This window comes from Tenrec ecaudatus, chromosome 17 (genome assembly GCF_050624435.1).
Source record: "Tenrec ecaudatus isolate mTenEca1 chromosome 17, mTenEca1.hap1, whole genome shotgun sequence".
NCBI lineage: Eukaryota > Metazoa > Chordata > Mammalia > Afrosoricida > Tenrecidae > Tenrec > Tenrec ecaudatus.
Genome location: NC_134546.1, coordinates 47,610,028 through 47,629,308, shown reverse-complemented (window position 1 = coordinate 47,629,308; position 19,281 = coordinate 47,610,028). Strand labels below are relative to the sequence as shown.

At 38.8% G+C, this 19,281-nt stretch overlaps 1 protein-coding gene across 1 annotated transcript in view; it reads right to left on the bottom strand.

Moving 5' to 3' along the window:
- Window positions 1–19,281, bottom strand: part of TRPM1 (transient receptor potential cation channel subfamily M member 1) — a 99,636-nt gene that overhangs the window by 40,725 nt on the left and 39,630 nt on the right. The window contains 4 exon segments of the mRNA XM_075535357.1: window positions 5,152–5,280; window positions 6,301–6,432; window positions 6,632–6,754; window positions 19,026–19,254. Of these exon segments, the coding sequence (XP_075391472.1) occupies window positions 5,152–5,280; window positions 6,301–6,432; window positions 6,632–6,754; window positions 19,026–19,254 (613 nt within the window).

Below are 19,281 nucleotides of genomic sequence, written 5' to 3'. Positions count from 1 at the left end.
CATTTTTCAATACGTGTTCTTTCTTCTTTAATGCTTTGATATCAGCACCCTTTATCCTCTCCCTCCTCTTCCTATCATCCCCATGGGCTCTTAATATATTTTATTATTCTTATTTTCACCATATCTTACACCCTTCAATATATCCATTCACTTAAAATTCTCATGTTCATTCTCTTTGAGTGGGGTTATACATTCATCATTGCTATTAGTCCCCGTACCCCACTATCTTCCCATGCTCTCAGGGAATCGTTACTCCCATTACTGTTTCTGAGGGGTTTATATATCTTGGATTTTATGTATTGAAAGATCTTGATTGTGCAAGTATACAAGAATGATATTCTTGATGTACTCCTGTGTCGGTTATTATTCTTCTGTCAACCTGCGAAGGGGTGGAGTTTAGCCTGTCAATCAATTTGCAGCTTGATGACCTCATTTGGAGGCACTATGGATATAAATAGCTCACAGGAGGAGGGATACACAGAGACTTTCTGCAAAGCATTCCTGTTGACAAGCCACATGGAGACATACTGATTGAGCTAGAGTCATCGAGCTGGAGGAGCCACGTGGAGACTCACACCAGCTCTGAGATGCTTTCCCTCACCAGTGAATCCACAAGACTTTCCACCCACTGGCCTGTGATCTTTCTGCATTTGGTATCATTGCATGGCTGCGTGATTCTAAAGAGGAATTTATGGACCAGTATTGACATATGGGCTAATATTGGACTTATGGACTTGATCTGGACTGGGCTGTACAATTGCTCTTTGATATAAAGTTCTCTCTTATACACACATGAGTGTCCATGAAGTTGCTTCTCTAATCTAACCAGACTAACACAACTCCCATAGTTTATTAGGTCTTCTGTCGTTAGTATTCAATGCAGCAAATATCATTTTGAGATGTTCTTGAAATTTAGGTAGGATATACTTAAGGTTGTATTATGGCCTCTGTGGACTTGTTTTAATTTTCTTCACCTTTAACCTGAACTGACATATTAACTTACAGATGACAGTTTGTTCTATAGTCACCCCATGACTTATTTTAGCTACTAGTTTTGAGCTTCTCCATCTTTCCTCACATGTGTTGTCAATTTGAGTTCTGTGTATTCCATCTGGAGAAGTCCATGTGAGTGATCCCTTTTGTCTTGATATTTGCTATGAACAAGTTGTTGGTCTTGAAAAATTCTATCATGTAATAGCAAGCTTCATTTCTATCACTAAGGCCATATTTTCCAACTGGTGTTCTTTCCTCTTTGTTTCCAACATTTGCATTCCAATCACTAATAATTACCAATGCATCACAGACAGCATTGTACTTCAGGATTGATTTTGCTATCATCTTTTTGACAATGCCTTTCTCTTGATTGTGTGTGTGTCATTCTTAACATAATAAATTATATTGTTTTCTGATTCAAAATGGCCTATACCAGTCCATTTCAGATCACTAATGCCTAGGATCTCAATCTTTCTGCAGTCCATTTCATTTTTGATGGCTTCCAATTTTTTTAGATGCATATTTCTCACATTCCAAATCTTGATCATTAGCAGATTTCTGCACCTGTTTATCCGTACATTGAGTCATACTCCATCAGCAAGGGAAGACCCTGAGGTCTCCACTTCTATAGACTTTACCTGACTCACATCACCATGGTCAAGTACTATGGTCAAGTCCACTCTGAGAAAGCATTTGCTTCTCAGTCACATTTCAAGTGCCCTCCAACTCCCTGGTACGATCTCTGACAATGTTCTGCTTCCATTCACGAGGCCTTCAATATCTGACAGTGTTTTGATGTCATGCATATGGTTTTCAGCAGCTACTTCCTCAAAAGTGGGCAGCTGATTTCTTCTTCCTTGTCTTTTCTTGGTCTGGAAGCTCTGCTGAAACCTGTTCACGTTGGGTGACCCTCTTCTGGTACCTGAAATACCAGTTACATACCGTCTAGCATCACAGCAACACACTGTGTTAGTCTGGGTAGACTGGAGAAACAAACCATGGATACACATATGTGTATAAGAAAGAGATTTATGTACAAGAGCAATTGAACATCGAGAAAGCATCCCAACCCAGTCCAGTCCAAGTCCATAAGTCCGATACTAGCCCATGTGTCCGATCCAAATCTATAAAGTCCTCTTCAGACTCACAAAACACATGCAAAGATGCTGAATATAGGACGATCACAAGCCAGTGGGTAGAAAGTCTTTAGATCGGTGGCATTGTAAGCATCTCAGCACTGGCAGGGGTCTCTGCATGGCTTCTCTGGCTTCAGAGGTCTGTTTGTATCAGGGTAGGTCCATGTGGCTTTTCCAACTTAGGATACTCGTGTAGTTCCATGTGTTTTTTCAGCTGCAATGTCTCCCAGGCAGTGGCAGAGAGAGAGACGTGTGTCCCGCCTCCAAGTAGGAAGTACTGGATTTCCCAGAATTCTCAGGAGAAGGCCATGCCCACATAGAGGCCTCATTGGCTATGATCTGATTGACAAGCTAGACTCCACCCCTACACTCTTAATCCTCAAACTGACAATTATATATCTACCACACACACTAGCACACCATCACAGTACAACAAACTAATAGACAAGTATATTAGTGTATTCAATCATGTATTAGCTAGTAATGTTGTTTTTCAACATTTAGCCATGTGCACGTGATGGAACTAAAGCTATAGCCCATCCTAATTGCGCCTTCATAACACGACAGACTACTCATTTCCAAATAAATTCATAACTACAGAATTTTTAAGTTATCACAAAATGTAGGATAATTATATCATATCCCCAAATGGAAGACAGTGATACCATCTGGGAATCATAGCATAGTCAAGTTGAAACATAACTCTAACATCATAGGCTATATACACCTTATTTGAATGGTCCCATCCAATCATTTGCGAAAGGCACAATGAAAATGACTAGACGGAGCATATTACATACTCCTGGAGTACCTACCTCCTGACACCAGGGCATGCTCGGCCTGACTCCAGCGAACTCATGTATAGTTTTGGAGTAGGACTGAGGACCTGTTGCGGTGCCAGGAGATTCCCCAGGAAATAGGTCCTAGGGGCTATGGGGTGGGACAAGCGGTGGCTCTTTGCCAGCCAACACGGAAGGAATCCATCATTTCAACAACCAGTGAGTGTACACTGGCTGATGGCTGCTGTTTCTCGACTGGGGTTGGGCTTCTGGAGTAAAGAACACTAGTGGACTATGTGGCTGACCTTTCACAGGGATCACGATGCACGGGGATTCATTGGAAATTCCTAGTTATAACAACTGCAGACCTTCAATAAAACTCAACTAGAGATGAAAAAGTAGTAGTAACCATTATGAGCTATGAAACTTTGGGTCTGGTGCTCTTTCAGTTCGTCAGAATCTCACTAAAACCCATTGTCATCAAGTGGATTTCAACGCAACGCAACCCCAGGTGTTTCAGGAAAGAGCTGGGCTCTGTGGGGTTTTCTTGGCTGCAATTTTACAGAAGTCGATAACCAGGTGTTTCCTTCAAGGCAATTCCGAGTGGATTTGAACTGCCAATTGCTGTGTAGTAGCCACGGGCAAACAATTTGTCCTCAGGCTCCAATTTTCAGGCTCCAATTAGACACTCTTCATCACTAGACACTCTTCACATTAAATTCCCTTTACTGGAAGGGGTTTGCACTCACATTTTTCAGTTCTGTGAAAGGTTCAGTAATAAATACAAAACAATGGCGTTGGGTCTATATCAGCCAAAGAAAGAATTTCTAAGGTGCCATTTGTTTTTTCAATTAGTTTTTTTCTTATATAAAATATTGCTTTTTATAAGCTAATCTTCTGAGGTAAAATTTGTGGATTATATTAGAAAGGAAAATTTCTCTCTCCTATTCTCTCTGCTACCTGCAGATTGCCTGATTTACAATTTAATTAAAAACCTTCTGTAACGTAAGGAATCATGTATTAGTGCGTGTTGTTTTTCAGCACTTAGTTGAAAATGTTTATTCTCTTTGCCCAGGTGCTTTGGTTCCCTATCCAGACCTCCTGGGGATCTTTCCCTGGGTGCACACGCCTATTCCCATCTATTGCGGCACGGAAACTAGGCACACACCGCCACCTTCTCAGGGGATTTGCCCTTGAGAAATGAGAGCGGTTGCTCATGGTGCAGTGTGCTAAGCATTGGGCTGGCAACTGAAAGGTTGGTGATGTGAACCCCTCAGCCATTCTGTAGGATAACGATGAGGCAGCTGGCTTCTGTAAAGATTACAGACTTGGAACCTACTGGGCGGAGCTACTTTCCTTTGAAGGGTTGGTGTTAGTGGGAATTGACTTGATGACACTGGGTTGGTCCCCATGACTGATGGAGGAGGAAAACAAAATCCCACATGCTTACCTGGAGGGGAAACAGAGTCTATGTTGTCCAATACACTTACAGCTCCCTGCAGGACTAGGTGGGGGCCAGATTCCACCTGAGAGCGTCCCTCACCTCTCTTGTACTCTTTCTTCTCCTTCTCCTACGTGGCTCTTCTGAGAGCGTTCAATAAATCATTTGCAACAGATTCCTCTTCACAGATCGAGGAGCCACACCAGCAATAGTTGATTCAGATTTTTATGTACAGAAAACATTTCATCTCCTACACCTCTGTTTCTAGTTTTAGTTTTCACAAAATTGAGCCCAAATTTGCACCCAGTTGTAGTATTTAGGAGGAACTCAGGTGGCATAATGGTTATTCATTGGGCTGCTAACAGCAAAGTCAGCAGTTTGAAACCATCAGCTGCTCCAAGGGAGAAAGACGGGGTTTTCTATTCCCACAAAGAATTCTATTGGGAAACCCACAGGGGCAGTTCTATCTTGTGCTATAGGGTCACTATGAGTCAGAACTGACTCAATGGAAGTGAGTTTGGTACATCTCAGGTTCCTGGCAGTGTTTCTCCATATTTAGACCTCTTTTGTCACTAACCATCATTCACTTTTCCTTATGTCTTACTTTTCTATAGCTTATAATTCCACCTGCAAACAGAGACATTCCAATTTTGAGCAACTGAATGGAATAAACTTGGGATCATGCTTCTCTAAATAAAAGTTGCACAACAATATGTTTATGATGTATAAGATGTATGATGTTTAAGTTGTATCTAATTTATAGCCAGTGATTACTGGGCTCCGCAGAGTTGGCAGTCCTTACCTCTCGAATTTTCTCTAGAGCCAGGCTCACAATGTAGGAAATAACAACCCACTCCTGAAGTGAGGGCCAGCGGTCCATCCGCACCAGGATGATATAATTAAATAGCAGGAGGTAGCCCAAGTACGAGATCTGAAAGAGAAGACAACTCTAAGTGGTATTTGGTAATGCATACTGGGGTTCCATTTGACTAGGTAGCAGGAGGCGATGGAAGTGAGCAGCCTGGTCTCAAACTATCAACTGGACAATAGATGAAGGAGAGGAGTGGGAGCTGGGAGTGGCAAAACTCTGCAGATGGCACCTTGGGGCACCAGGGATGCTTTATGCTTAGTGGCACCAGGCACCTAACTTATAGGCTGAACCCAGGTTAGACACTCATCTGACTCTAAGCAGAAGAGACTGTGTGGCAGTGGCTTCTCCTGCACCAGATTTGGCAGCTAATTTGCTTTGTGAAATGATGTATTTGGGGATAGGATGGCATATTTCTACATACAAGGGGGCTTTAAAAAGGTTAAAATACAAAAAGAATTTGTGGGGAAAATACCACTATCTCTTTCCCCCCTGTGTATTTATATATTTTCATTATTTAAAAAAATTACTAATTGGGAGCTAATACCTATATCATATCATTCCATAGTTCAATCACGTCAAGCAGAATTGTACAATCACTACCACAATCAGTTTCCAACCAGTATCTCTTTTTAAATTTAGTTTATTTTCCATTGTCTTTTAATTCCACTATCCCTGAACTTTTTGAAGCTCCTTCGTATACCAAAAGATACAAAACCACTGCTGTCAAGTTGATTCCAACCCATCATGACACTGCCCTTAGGGTTGTCTCAGCTATAAATCTTTTCAGAAGAAAACTGCCACGTTTTTCTCCTGCTGGATGGGGATGGGTTTGAATCATTCACCATTGGTAAACAGCTGAATGTTTAACCACCGCACCACTAGGGTTCCTATTCCCACGTATACTACACACACGGATAGCTAATCCAACTTTACTTAAAGTCTCAGTTTTGTTTCATAATTCATTTTAATCAAATTTCAAAAGCCCTCTTTATTTTCCCTTCATTTCAGCATATTGAAGAATTAAAAAAACAAACCAAATCAACCCAGGATCAATGGCAAATGCTAGTGAGGGTGCATTACTGTGTAAAACCAGAACTTGACAATGGGCGCGTTGTAGAATGCACAGATCTTGGTTCCGATGGGAATACTTCTGTGTTTTTGCTGCTCATTCTCCTCATCCCCCTTGCGTGAACCAGCATCTGCGTATGGACCCTGGAAGAGAAAGCACAGGGGAACGCAACAGGCTGATAAACAAGGCATACACAGTACCTCATAGACAGACCCCTTTAAAATACAGAATCATAGTAATATCCCCCAGTCGTCGAGGTTTTCACATTTGTGCTGAGAGAAACTACAACAATTTTGGAAGTGAGAGCAAGTTGCTACTTCTATGACCACTGGCCTCACCAACCATGTTCTCCTCCTCCTTCTCTTTGCCATCTTCGTTTTCTCTGGAGGTTTGATATGAGAAGTCATCATGGGTGCGGAATTCCAAAAATAAGATGGTAGGGGGGAGAAGAATTCCTATTATAACCTGTGTAAAATGATAAATACATCTATTTGTAACCTATGTCAGTTTGAGGAAAAATTTTACGGTATAGTTAGATTTTTTAAAAGGTAACCTTCAATATTAGTTAGTGACCTAAAGAACCTGGAACACATTGTTCTCTGCTCTGATATTTTATACCTAATTTTGTAAATTGGAGCTTGTCAAAATTTAAGAATATCTACTAAGCTTTTTAGATGAATCGCAAGCAGCATAATTTGTAATCCCTGCCTAAAAAGCAAAGGCCTTGTCTTTAATTACAGAGCTTGGAAATCTTTCATTTGAAATATAAAACTGTATCATCTTTCTTCTGTAAAATAGACCCAAATCATTTTATTTATAAATAATTTAGATGTAACTGAATATGTGAGCAATGTCCAGCTACAAAAGTTGGCAGACTGATGGACCTCACAAAATGGGACGTCATTAGGCTCCCCCTCGTAGACACCAAAAGCTCCCATGGAGAACTATGTGGTGATTGTGATCAGTTCTGGGCTATGAAGGTATAGCACTGACTTTCATTCCCAATGGTAATAGATTATTTTTCCAAATATATCTGTAATTAAATCAGTGTAATGCAGTCACATGACCAGACTAAACAATAGAATAGGATAGAAGATCCAAAAATAAAACTCAACTAGGAAGTGAGTATATGATAAAAGTACTGCCTCAAATCTACCAAAAAATCTATGTACTACTTAATAAATGGTGCCTAGAAAATGGGTGGTATTCTAAAAAATAATTAGAATTGGTCCTGTGGTTCACCCAGATACCAGGATGAATTCCAATGAGATGAAATATGTCATGGGAAAAGAGAACATAAAAGAATGAAAGGTAAATACAGAAAAATTGCATCCCCAGGTATGCGTTGGGAAACCTTCCTAATTATGCCTCAAAATCCAGAACAAAGAAAGACAATATATTTAATAATTAAAGTTTACAAACTTCTGGACATAAAAGCCATTGCCAAGTGTGAAGAAACACATAAGAAAGCATATTTTAAACTCCTACCATCGACTAAGTGCTAATCTTTCTAATACAAAAAGGGCTCCTAGAAATGGATAAACAAGCTAACATAAAAATGGGCAAAGGCTGTTGAAGTCAGCGTCGTTGCATCTGCTTTGTGAGATGGAGGAGGACGTTGTAGACTGGTGTTGGACATATGGGTTAATGTTGGACTTGTGGGCTTGGGCAGCACTGGGTTGGGATGTTTTCTTGATGCACACTTAACCTTTATATAAAACTCTCTCTTATACATGAGTTTCTGTGTATTTGTTTCTCTAAAGTATCCAGACTAATACAACATCTCATTGGAAAAAGCAGAAGTTTGGTTACCTGTCTGTTGGTGAAATGGAGAAATAGATGCTCCCCTGCATTGCTGATGGGAGTGAAAGCTGGTACAATTTGAACTAGAAGTTTTGGTAATGCTATCAAAATTACAAGTGGACATACATTTTTAGCCAAAATTCCACTTCTATTTTCTGGACGTATATCTAACTGATATCTAAGTTACTATTTGCATCCAAGAGTATTCCTTTTAGCCTCACGATGGGAGGGTCTTCTGTCCTTCAGGGGTTGCTCATAGGCACCACTGAGTCCGTTCTGTATTCGCAGTGACCTTGTGTACAACAGAATAAAACCCTGCCCACTCTTGTGTCAGGCTTACAATTGCTCTGATGCTTGAGCCCATTGTTACAGCCCCTGTGTCAATCCACCTTGTCGATGGCCCTTTTCTCCCTATACCTCTACTTTACCAAGCATGACATTCTTCTTGCTTGACGTGTCCTAAGTATGTGAGATGAAGTCTCACCATCCTAGCCTCTAAGGAGCATTCTGGCTTTACATTTCTTACAAGACAGATTTATGTGTCCTTTTGACAGTCCATGGTATTTTCAATTTTTTTTCTACAGCACTTGAGTTTGAATTGCAAACTCATCAATTCTTCTTTGGTCTTCCTTATTCAATGTCCAACTTTCACATGCATGCAAAGCCATTGAAAATACCGTGGCTTGGATCAAGCGCACCTTAATCCTCAAAGTAACATTTTTTGCTGTTTAACACTTTAAAGAGGTCTTGGGCAGATTTATATAATACAGAGCATTTTTTCATCTTTTGACTGTTGCTTCCATGAGTATTGATTGTGGATCCAAGTAAGATAAAATCCTTGGCAACTTCAGCCTTTTCTCCATTGATCAGGATGTTACCTACTGGTCCAGGTGTGAAGATTTTGGTCTTTGTCTTGAGTTGTAAATCCATACTGAAGGCTCCAATCCTCGCTCTTCATGAACAAGTGTTTCAAGTTCTTCTCAACTTCAGCAAGCAAGGTGTGACATTTGTATATTGAAAGTTGTTAATAAGCCTTCTTCCAAGCCCAATGCTCTGGTCTTCTTCATATAAGTCAGCTTCTCTGATGATTTGCTCAGCAAACAGTTTGAATAAGTTTGAGGAGAGTATATGACCGTGATGCACACTTTCTTGATTGTCAACCACACACTATTCTCTTGTTCTGTTTGTACATGGTCAGCATATCTTAAACTGAAAGAATTGAAGAAAAAATTAAGCCTCGAGTTGCAATATTGACTTTTCCCATATGTCTGAACTGAACTTGTATGTCACTAACGAATCCACGTTCACGTAGGATTTGCTTTTCCTCTTTTGTAGCCATTCGGAGTGCTGTGTAGGCCCAAGGGGGAAGGAAGCCTTCACTCTCTGAAAACTTTAACTTCATTTACTTATTTGTTTGCTTATTTTGATTGTCAAAGAAATACATATTGTATGTAGTTAGATGCACAGACCGTACAAGCAAATAAAATATAGTATTTCTTTAATGTCCCCATAAATGTGTTTCTTTCTCTCTTTTTCCTTTCCTTTCCCTCCTCCCTCACTCCTTCTCTCCACAGTTCTGTCTTTTCTCCTCGCTGACTTCACAGTCTTACCCTTTAGTGTAAAATCCACTTTTATTCTGTTTTTCTTACGAGAATGATGTCATTAATCTTTGTCTCTGAGTTTTACTAACTTTTCTAAGTAAGCATAATGTTCTAAGTAAGCATTTGTTCTTGTCTTTCTGTGTCTAAGAGTAGTCATTGTTTTTATTGATGCATAACATTAATTTCTTTGTATGAATGTACCAGAGTTTGTTTATACACTCTTTGATAATCAGCTCTTTTAGTGTTTCCACCTTTTTGCTATTATAAACATAGGTTTGCTGCAATATACATAGGTGTGCATATGTCTGTTTGTGTTGTATTGTTTACTGTAAAACCTAACATAGTGGGATGTAGGATCATTGATAATTGTATTTGCATTTAATTAAGTAAGTCCCCTATTGGTCTCCATAGTAGTTGCACAATTTGACAGTCCTACCAACAATGTATAAGCATTCTAATTTCGACATTCTCTTGAGCATTATTTTATTTTTTAATTTTGCAAAAAGTGTCAGTGTGAGGTGGTATCTCATTATTGTTTTAATTTGTATTTCTCTTATTGCTAATGAACTTGAATATTTCTTCATATAGTTGGTGTCATTTCTAGTAAATTGTTTCTTCATATCTTGTGACCATTTTCATTGGGTTATTTGCATTTTTCTATTAAGATATTGTAGTTTTCTATAGATTTTGAAATTAGTCATTTTACCTGATTTATCATTTCCCTATGTGTGGCTTCTCCTTTAATTCATTTGATGAAATCTTTGATGTGTATAATATAGCCTTTTTTTAGGGTCCTAATCATCTATTTGTCTTCTACAGTATGGATATTCTGTATAATTTTCTGTAGTGTGTTAATACCTTGTTTTAGGACCCTTAATTTTTTCCTAGTTTTTCATCAATGGTCTTTATAATTCTGGGGTTTATATTTAAGTCTTCAACCCATCTTGAGTTCTGAGTCTGGGATATTTATCAAACATATGTTGTTTCCTTTGATAATATTCCATAGAATACTTTGGTTTTCTTCAGCTTTTTGTGTCATTCTGATACTTTCCCTCCTTTAGATTTGGATTTTATTATATACAATCCTTGGATCACACAGGCTGGTGTGCTTCTTCCATGTGGACTTAGTTGATGCCTCTCATAGATGGCTGGTTCTTTTAAGAAAAACCTTTAAGAACACAGATTCTAATTTTCGGAGAGCTGGGCACCATCTGGTTTCTTCACTCTGCTTTGCTATAGCACCCATATCTTCAGTGATCACTTCATGAGGGTGAATATTTAGTTGGGTCAGATCATAATATCTAATTGTTTTACATTAAGGGAAGCATTAAATGAGAGCCCCAAATCCATTTGTATATAAATGATTTATATATGTCTTAGATTCATTTTAAAGACATCATTATCATTTTACAATAGATAATATTATAAATCATCCCCCTGTGGCAAAAATTATTTCTATTGATAATATCATTAATTTAGCCAATGATATAGAATTTAAAACACTGTTGAGAGAAGAAAATTATATGTGTATAGGTTGGCTTTTCTGACCGTGATATAGGAATTGTTGACTTGTACAGATTATGTGATTGGACACTATTTAAATGACCAAGAGGGGTTGGTGATAGGGCAAACCTTTCAACTCACTAAGGCAGAACCATACATCTTCAGGGGAGCATTAAAATAATAAATATATAGTAGGCTGGAGCCACCATTTATTGGGCTCCCTTAAAGCAAAATGCCTGAACCAAGTCAAAAAAACACTAATTCCATCTCCTTGGGGTAGCTGTCATGTGATTCTTCTCACACAAGGGAAGTTCAACCTCAAGTTTCAACCCAATGGAGTATGGCAGCTACTTAAATCTCCCAAAGATGGGTTTGAGGTAAAGCCCAGTTTTCTTAGTGGGGCTTCCATCTGGATGTCTTATTGTATGGTCTATGAAGGATGCTGTACACCTCCAAAGAACAGTCTAAAGTCCCAGTAGTCTATAGAACATGGCCTAGTTACCAAAGGCTGGGTAGAAATTAGGTCAAAAGTGTCCAATTAGGAACATGGGAAAAGGAGTATATCTCCCCTTGCATTCTATATAAATATTATTAAGCGTTTTTTATGGACAGAAAGTTGGTCCACCCAGTTTACCCACCAATAAAAGTGTAATCTCCTTCTCCAACACATACATGCCTCACGTGCCCGGTCTTGACTTGCATTTCCACTAAGGTTCACTTATCAGTCTCATAGGAGTGTCTGTTGACTGGGAGGACCATAGCACAATGTTGAATGGCAACAACTGAATGCTATTTTTCTTCTCCCCACATCATGAAACTCTGACCAACCTGAGATGAAGTCTCCTATGTTGAAATGGTTTTTAACTTAAGATATACATCTTAAAGGGGTAATATATGGTTCATGGCACTAGGCAGGCTTTCTACCTTATTGCTTGGGTGACTAGATTAAGTTACATGGCTTGAGAGCAGAAATCTGCCCTCGTATTGGTGTCTGTCCTTATAGTAGTGAACTCATTCAGCATTTGTCCTTTTGTGATTGACAATTTCATTCAGCACAATGGTTTCTGGGTCCATCATGTCAGCAGCTGTTTCATGGTTTCATTGCTGTTTTTTATGGATGCATAGTGTTCCATTGTATGGCATTTCTTTACCCATTCTTCTATTGATGGGCATTTGGCTGTTTCCAGCTTCTTGTTATTGTGAACTGTGCTGCAATGTACACGGAAGAACTAAGTTCATGAGGGATATAAGTCGGTAGTCTTCTTCTGTCTTTGCAGGGGCTTTGCTTGGCTTTAGTATCAGGGTTATGCTTGCTTCATAGAAGCCAGGTTTGGGAGTTTGCTCTCCATTTCTCTATTCTGGAATAATCTGGGTAGTATCAGTGACAGATCTTCCCTGAATACTTGGTAGAAATCCCTGTGAGCCCATCTGGTCTTGAGCTCAGCTTGTTAGGAAGTTTCTTGATAAGCTTCTCTCTTTATTCCTTTGATATGGTTCTTTTCAGGTTTTCTACATGCATCTGCATCACTTTGGGTATATGGTGTATTTCTTTATCTATCTATCTATCTATCTATCTATCTATCTATCTATCTATCTATCTATCTATCTATCTATCTATATTTCTTCTAGCTTATCAAACTTGCCGGAGTACAGTCTTTTGTAGTAGTGTGTTATTATTCCTTTTAGTTTATTTAGCTCTGTTGTGATGTCTCCCTTTTCTTCTCTCATTCTAGATGTTTGCATCTTCTCTTCCTTTCCCTTAACAGTTTGCCAGCAGTTTGTCAAGATTGTTAATCTTTTCAAAGAACAACTTCTTGTGTTATTGATATTTTTATTGCTTGTCTCCTTTCTAGTTTATTTCTGCTCAAATCTTTATGGTTTCTTTTCTTCTGTTATTGAAGGGTTTATGTTGTTGCCCTTGTTCTATTTGTTGAATTTCTCCTCTTATTGGCATTTGTGCACTGATTACTATAAATGGCCCTCTGAAAACTGCTTTTGCCGTGTTCTAAAAGGTTGGGTACGTCATCAATATTGTTTGTTTCAAATAATTTTAAAAAATCCCTTATTCATTATTACGCAGTCATTTTAAGAAGTATGTCCATGTGTTTGTCTAATTGTTCCTTTTCTATTGTTGATTTTTAGTTTTATACTGTTCAATCAAAAAATGGGTCAAGAGGGAGATCAAATGACCAGGTATCATATTACACTGTAATTCCATTTACCATAATCAAATCTACAATAATCTCTGTCAGATAGCAAGGTTAGTTAAGTCCCTAAACTGTGTTCAGAAGGCAACTGGCAGAGGCCACATAGGTACTCTGAAGATGCACTTTGGTTCTCACTATCCTCCTGGATACCTTTCTCTCCATAATATTTGGGTTTTGATATTTGCCATTTTTGGATTGCTCAGGCTGGTTTGCTTCTTTTATGTGGGATTAGTTGATACCTCACTTAGATGGCTGCTTGTTTGAATACAAAACTTTAAGATCCCAAACACTATTCTTTTTGATAGCCAGTCATGATTTGATATTTTCACCACACTTTTCTGTAGCACCTGTATCTTCAGTGATCTCTTCATGAGAGCGAGTATCAATCAGGGCCATATCATAAGAAGTAATTATTATTGGGTTGGACCTAGAATTAAGTGGGAGCCCAGAATCCATTCACTTGTCTATGGATTATGTACAGCTCTATTTCCCTTTAGCAGTCTCACTGTCATTTTATGATATAAACCATTACCTATCATTGCCCTGGGGCATAATTCAATTCCCTCGATAGTATTATTATCTATGGCATAGAATTATTATTTTAATATATTGATACATATACTTAAAAATAATTTTAGAACACTATTTCCTACAGTCAAATCACTTTTAAGATGAGTTGCATAATCACCATCCGTTTTAGTGCTCCCTCCCTGCTCCCACAGACATTGTTTGCCCCTCCACCCCCACTTCCTCTGTAAACCCTTGCGTCAGTTCTTATGTCTATGCGACTACTCCTATGCTTCACAACCTGGAAAACCCAACAGAAACAATAAAAAACAGAAACAAAATAAAGTGGTAAGGATAAAATAATAAAAAATACAGACCCTGAATAAGAAAGAAAAGACTACTGTGAATATTTAAAAGGCCAAGGAAGACATTTTTGTCATGGAACTATCAAGAAATACTTAGACCTAGAAGAATTTCAGAGAGGTCAACTGACCGCAAGTATCAAGTTTTATACAGTATAATTATGATTACGATGATCCCTAGCAACCGGAGTTTCTTTAGTGAGTATCTTCCTAGTTATATGTCTTTCCTTGAAGGTTGTGTGTTGAAGTCTCCTACTCTTGTCAAGCTATGTATTTGTGTTTTCAACTGTTAGAATTTGTTCAATGAATTTTGAGGATCATTATTGGGTGTGAATGTTTATTAAAATTATATGTTTCTAGTCTATTGTCCTTTAATCATTATATAGTGCCCATTCTGGCCTCTCGTTATGTTATTTGCCTCGAAGTGGCTGATGTTGACTGATATTGTCATGGTAGATTTTTCCCTTTTTATTTATTTATGCTTTATTTATCCTCCTGTAATTAAGGGGATAAATTTTGTTGAATATAGAGTTATTGGTTGGCAGGTGTTTTTCCTTTCAGAATTTCTTAAATGTCACTCCATTGTCTTTGTGCCTGCATAGCTTCTGCTGAGAAGTTTGAGGCTACTCTTATCAGTTTATCTTTGTAAGCAACCATTCTTTTTTCTCTAGCTGCCCTCGGGATTTTCTCCTTTTCTTAGAACTGGAGAAGTTGACTACAATGTATTGTAACATTTTTCTTTTGTGGTCCAACCTATTTGGGGTTCTGTCAGCTTTTTGAATAGTTATTTTCACTTTCTTTGTCAAGTTGGGGAAATGTCCTATGGCTTTTCCATACTATTTTCTCTGTAGATTTGTTTATTTGTTTCTTCTTGCTCTAGGATCCTAATGCGTCTTAGGTTGTTTCTCTTGATAATGTCCCACATAATTTTCAGGCTTTACTTGGATTCCTTTCCTGATTTTTGTTGATTATTTCTCTCACTAATTCTTGTCAGTGATTGTCTTTAAGCTCATGGATTCAGTTTTCCTGTTCTTCCATTCTATTATTCCGATACTTTAGTATGTACTAAAATGTTACACTGTTATCTCACTGTTTATCTTCTGGTACTCCTTTTGGTTTAAGGATTTAGTTTTTAAAATTTCTTCCACTGTCCCCATGAATGTGTTCTACATCTCTTGAAGGGGAAGAAGATAAAAAAAGAAAGACATAAGGAAGAGGGAAAAGGACAAAAAGTTTTGACTTTGCAGAGAAAAGGAGGTAAAAAGACAACAGACTTGGGTGTGACTTGGGTGTAGGTGCTTGAATTCGATGGCTACGGCAGTGTGGATATGCATGGGTCTGTGCACTCACCAATGCAAGAGTCCTTGTTTAAATATATGCCCCAATATGTAGGCCGGTCTCTTTTCGCCTTGAGAGTATGTGTATTCTCAGGTGATTGGGGTTGCATCAGATGAAGAAGTGGGAGAGAAGTAGAATAATAAGTATTATAATAAAGCAAAATTCCAAAAAAGTGCATTGGTATTGTAATTGTGTGTATGTCCATGTCACATGGTTAATTGGGGTCCTGTTGGGGGGACAGTGTGGAAAAGAAAGCAGATAAGAAGGAGGGGAAAAAATGGCGAAAAGTTTAGCTTGCATACTGAGGATATCTGCAACAAGCTGCCCACATATTCTGCTACCCACGCAGGGCCTCAAAGTCCAGTGGAGGTCAGAGGTTTGGCTGCCTCAGTTGCCTTAGGGGCTGGGAAGAATCAGCTGTTCCAAGGAGGAGAGGGGCACACAGAAGTGGCTCATGTCCCCGGTCAATGGTTCAGCGGAGTTTGTCAGCAGGCATTGCTGATCTCCTACTTTGAGAAACTTAGGTCTACTTAGCTTTTAAGTTGATTTTCTCACATCCAGGAAATCCCTCCTAGTGAAACCTCACTGGTAGTTGTTGAGATCTTCCTATGCTTGTTATCTGGTGGCCATCTCCCCCGCCCCACCCCAATTTCTCTGTTTATCAATTTTCTTATCATTCTTTCAATCCTATTGTTTTAGTTCTTACTATTATTTTCCTCTTTTTTGATAAGATTAATTATTTGCAAAAAAAATCCTGTAAGTTTTATATTTCCTCCCAATTATTCTATTTTAAATTGTTCCAGGCTTTCTCTCCATTTGGGAGTTCTGTGACCACACTATTCCTTCTGACTTTGTAATTGTCTTCATTTACAAACTGATATTGATTCACCATTTCCAGTATTGTAAGTTTGTTTTACTTTGGATACTTTTATATCTACGTTGATGTGATAGTTACATAATCTCATGTCAACTTGTGAAGGGGTGGAGTCTAGCCTGTTAATCATGTCACAGCTTGGTGACCTCATTTGGAGGCTTGAAGAAGAAAAATAGCTCACTGGAGGTCAGATACACTCTCTGCTTTACTCCTGGCAAGACATTCCTGTTGACAAGCTACATGGAGCTACACTGATGAAGACAGAGCCTTGGAGCTGGAGGAGATACGTGGAGACCCAAACCAGTGCTGAGATGCTTCCACCACTGCTGGATCCACAAGACTTTCTACCCACTGGCCTGTGATCTTCCTGCAATCTGCACCATTGCATGTGTTATGTGAGTCTGAAGAGGAATTTATATATTGGTATCAGACATATGGGTTAATATTGATTGGACTGGGATGGGATATTTTCTCAATACACAATTGCTCTTTTATATAAAGCTCTTTCTTATACACATATGGGTTTTCATGAATTTGACTTCTGGGTTGACATATGTGATAATTTCAGGTTGCTTTTGTTCTGTTGTTGGGTCTCTGTGTGAAGAAATACCTTTATTTTTTCTTATAAAGTTTTTCTTGTTTCTTTTCACTCCCTTAAATTCCTTAAATCCTTTAATTTCTGTTTATTTGGAAATGCCCTAATTTCATTGTTATATTTGAAGGAACATTTTACTTGGAAAAAATTCTTGGTTGGCAATTTTTAATTTCAGAATTTTAATTTGTTATTCCATTGCCTGCATTGTTTCTCCTTTTTGGTTTTCCTTAATGGTAGCTTTTTATTTTTCACAATTTCACTTCAAGATTCTTTCCTTTTCTTCAGCCAGGAAAGCTTGATTATGATATGTCTTGGTGATTTTCTTTTGAGGTTTGTGCATATCTTCTGGAGTGCTTATCTTCTTATATTTCATGATATTAGGAAAATTTTCTTCCAATAACTCTTCAATTAATTTTCTCTGGCCCAACAGTTGATGCTGACGCATAGTGATCCTATAGGACAGAGTAAATCTTCCTTGTGAGTTCTGAGACTGCAACTCTGTAGGGGAGTAAAAAGCCTCCTCTTTCTCCTGTGGAGCTGTTGGTAGTTTTGAACTGCTGACTTCAAAGTTAGCAGTTCAATGCATAATCACTATACCATCAGGGCTCCTTAACTAAAACTAGGGATAGGGGAAACAGAAAATAAAAAAATACAACAGTAAACAAACCATTAAGTGGGCATGGGAGGAAAATAGAATAAAGCAGAGATAGGAAAATAGAAAGGAAAGAGTAAGAATAAAAAAGAAAAACACAAAGAAATATGTAAATCAGAGTGAGAAAGGGGCAGGACCTAGCATGTCAAAACTGGGGGTGGGGGTGGGTAGGTCACCTGATATAGGTCTATCATGGAGGACTGGGGAGATGGATAGGGCAGGACCTCCAGTCCAAGATGGAGTTCTTGCTGGCTCAGGCTACCTGATCTGGAATTAGTTCTGTAATTTCTGAAGTTCTTATTCTAGAAAGAAACTTCTAGGGCTAGAGGGCAGCTGGCCCAGGACAACTGGTTCTGGAGGGAGTCCCTACCTCACAAGATGTGACTGATGGCAGATTCTTATTCTGGCACTGGAAATTCTATTGATCTGACACAGGGGGGCATGTACCAGCACCTGATCCATGAGAGTGCATGCCTAACCGCAGATATCGTGTGTGTGTGTGTGTGTGTGGTGTGGGTGGTGTCACCAGCCCCTGAATGGGTAAGGATGGGGGATGATTGCCAGGAGAATGTGGGGAAGAAGGGAAAGATTACACCTTTCTGGGCGCCAGCCATTGGTGTGGAAACTGCTTTCAAAAGTTCAGAATGGGTGCACTGTGTCACCTGTTTTGTCTCTCTCCTCTCTGACCACTTTGGTTCAGCTGCTTCTCCTAGTCCACATTCAATTCATTTCTTTGTCTTTTCCTCTGAAGTTCAGAGTTCCAAGTTGATCTGGTTCACTTGGTCTCATTTGACTTTGTTGTAGAGATTCTGGGTAGAGTGTCTGCCTAGTCTGCTATCGTATGGGAAGTCTTCAATCCTTATGTCTTTAAATAGCTAGCTTGGTTAAAATAAAAATTCCTGGTTCAATTTCCTGTGGTATTTTTTTAAGAAGCTTTAGAATATTTTCATTCTTGGTGTTCTGCAAGCTATTTATTTACTTATCAATATGCAAATTTGATAAGCTTATTTCATTAGAATTGGTCAGAAATAATGTTTATATTTTAATGAGTTGAGTGCTGTCTATTCGTCAGACATTATGCTATACAGTATAACACAAGTTGTCTTTTCTTATCCTCATACCAATTTCATTAGCTATAAGTAAGGATCATTGCAGAATCTTTCTCTAAGGATTGTTGAGGTGAATAAAAAAAAAATACACAGGAAGTGCTTAGCTCAACCTGGCCCAGAGTAGATATTCAATAAGTATCCATTGCCATTGCTCTTCCTTTTAGTAACACCGATATCATACATACCTTCAGACCGGGATTTTTCCTCATCCTTAGTCTTCCCATCCACATATCAGTCAACAGCATCTGGCTGCAGGTGTGGGCTATGAAGTCTCGGTGTTTGGCTGCCACAGCGAGTTTGAGGCACGTTGAGTTGCTCCAGTTTTTCAGCTCATACGTCAGAAGTTTCATGGCGATCTGTTCATCATGCTTGTAGGACTGGTCCAACAACTCCACAGCAAGCTGGCCAAAGTCTCTGAAGGAAAAGAGATGGACTAGGCAT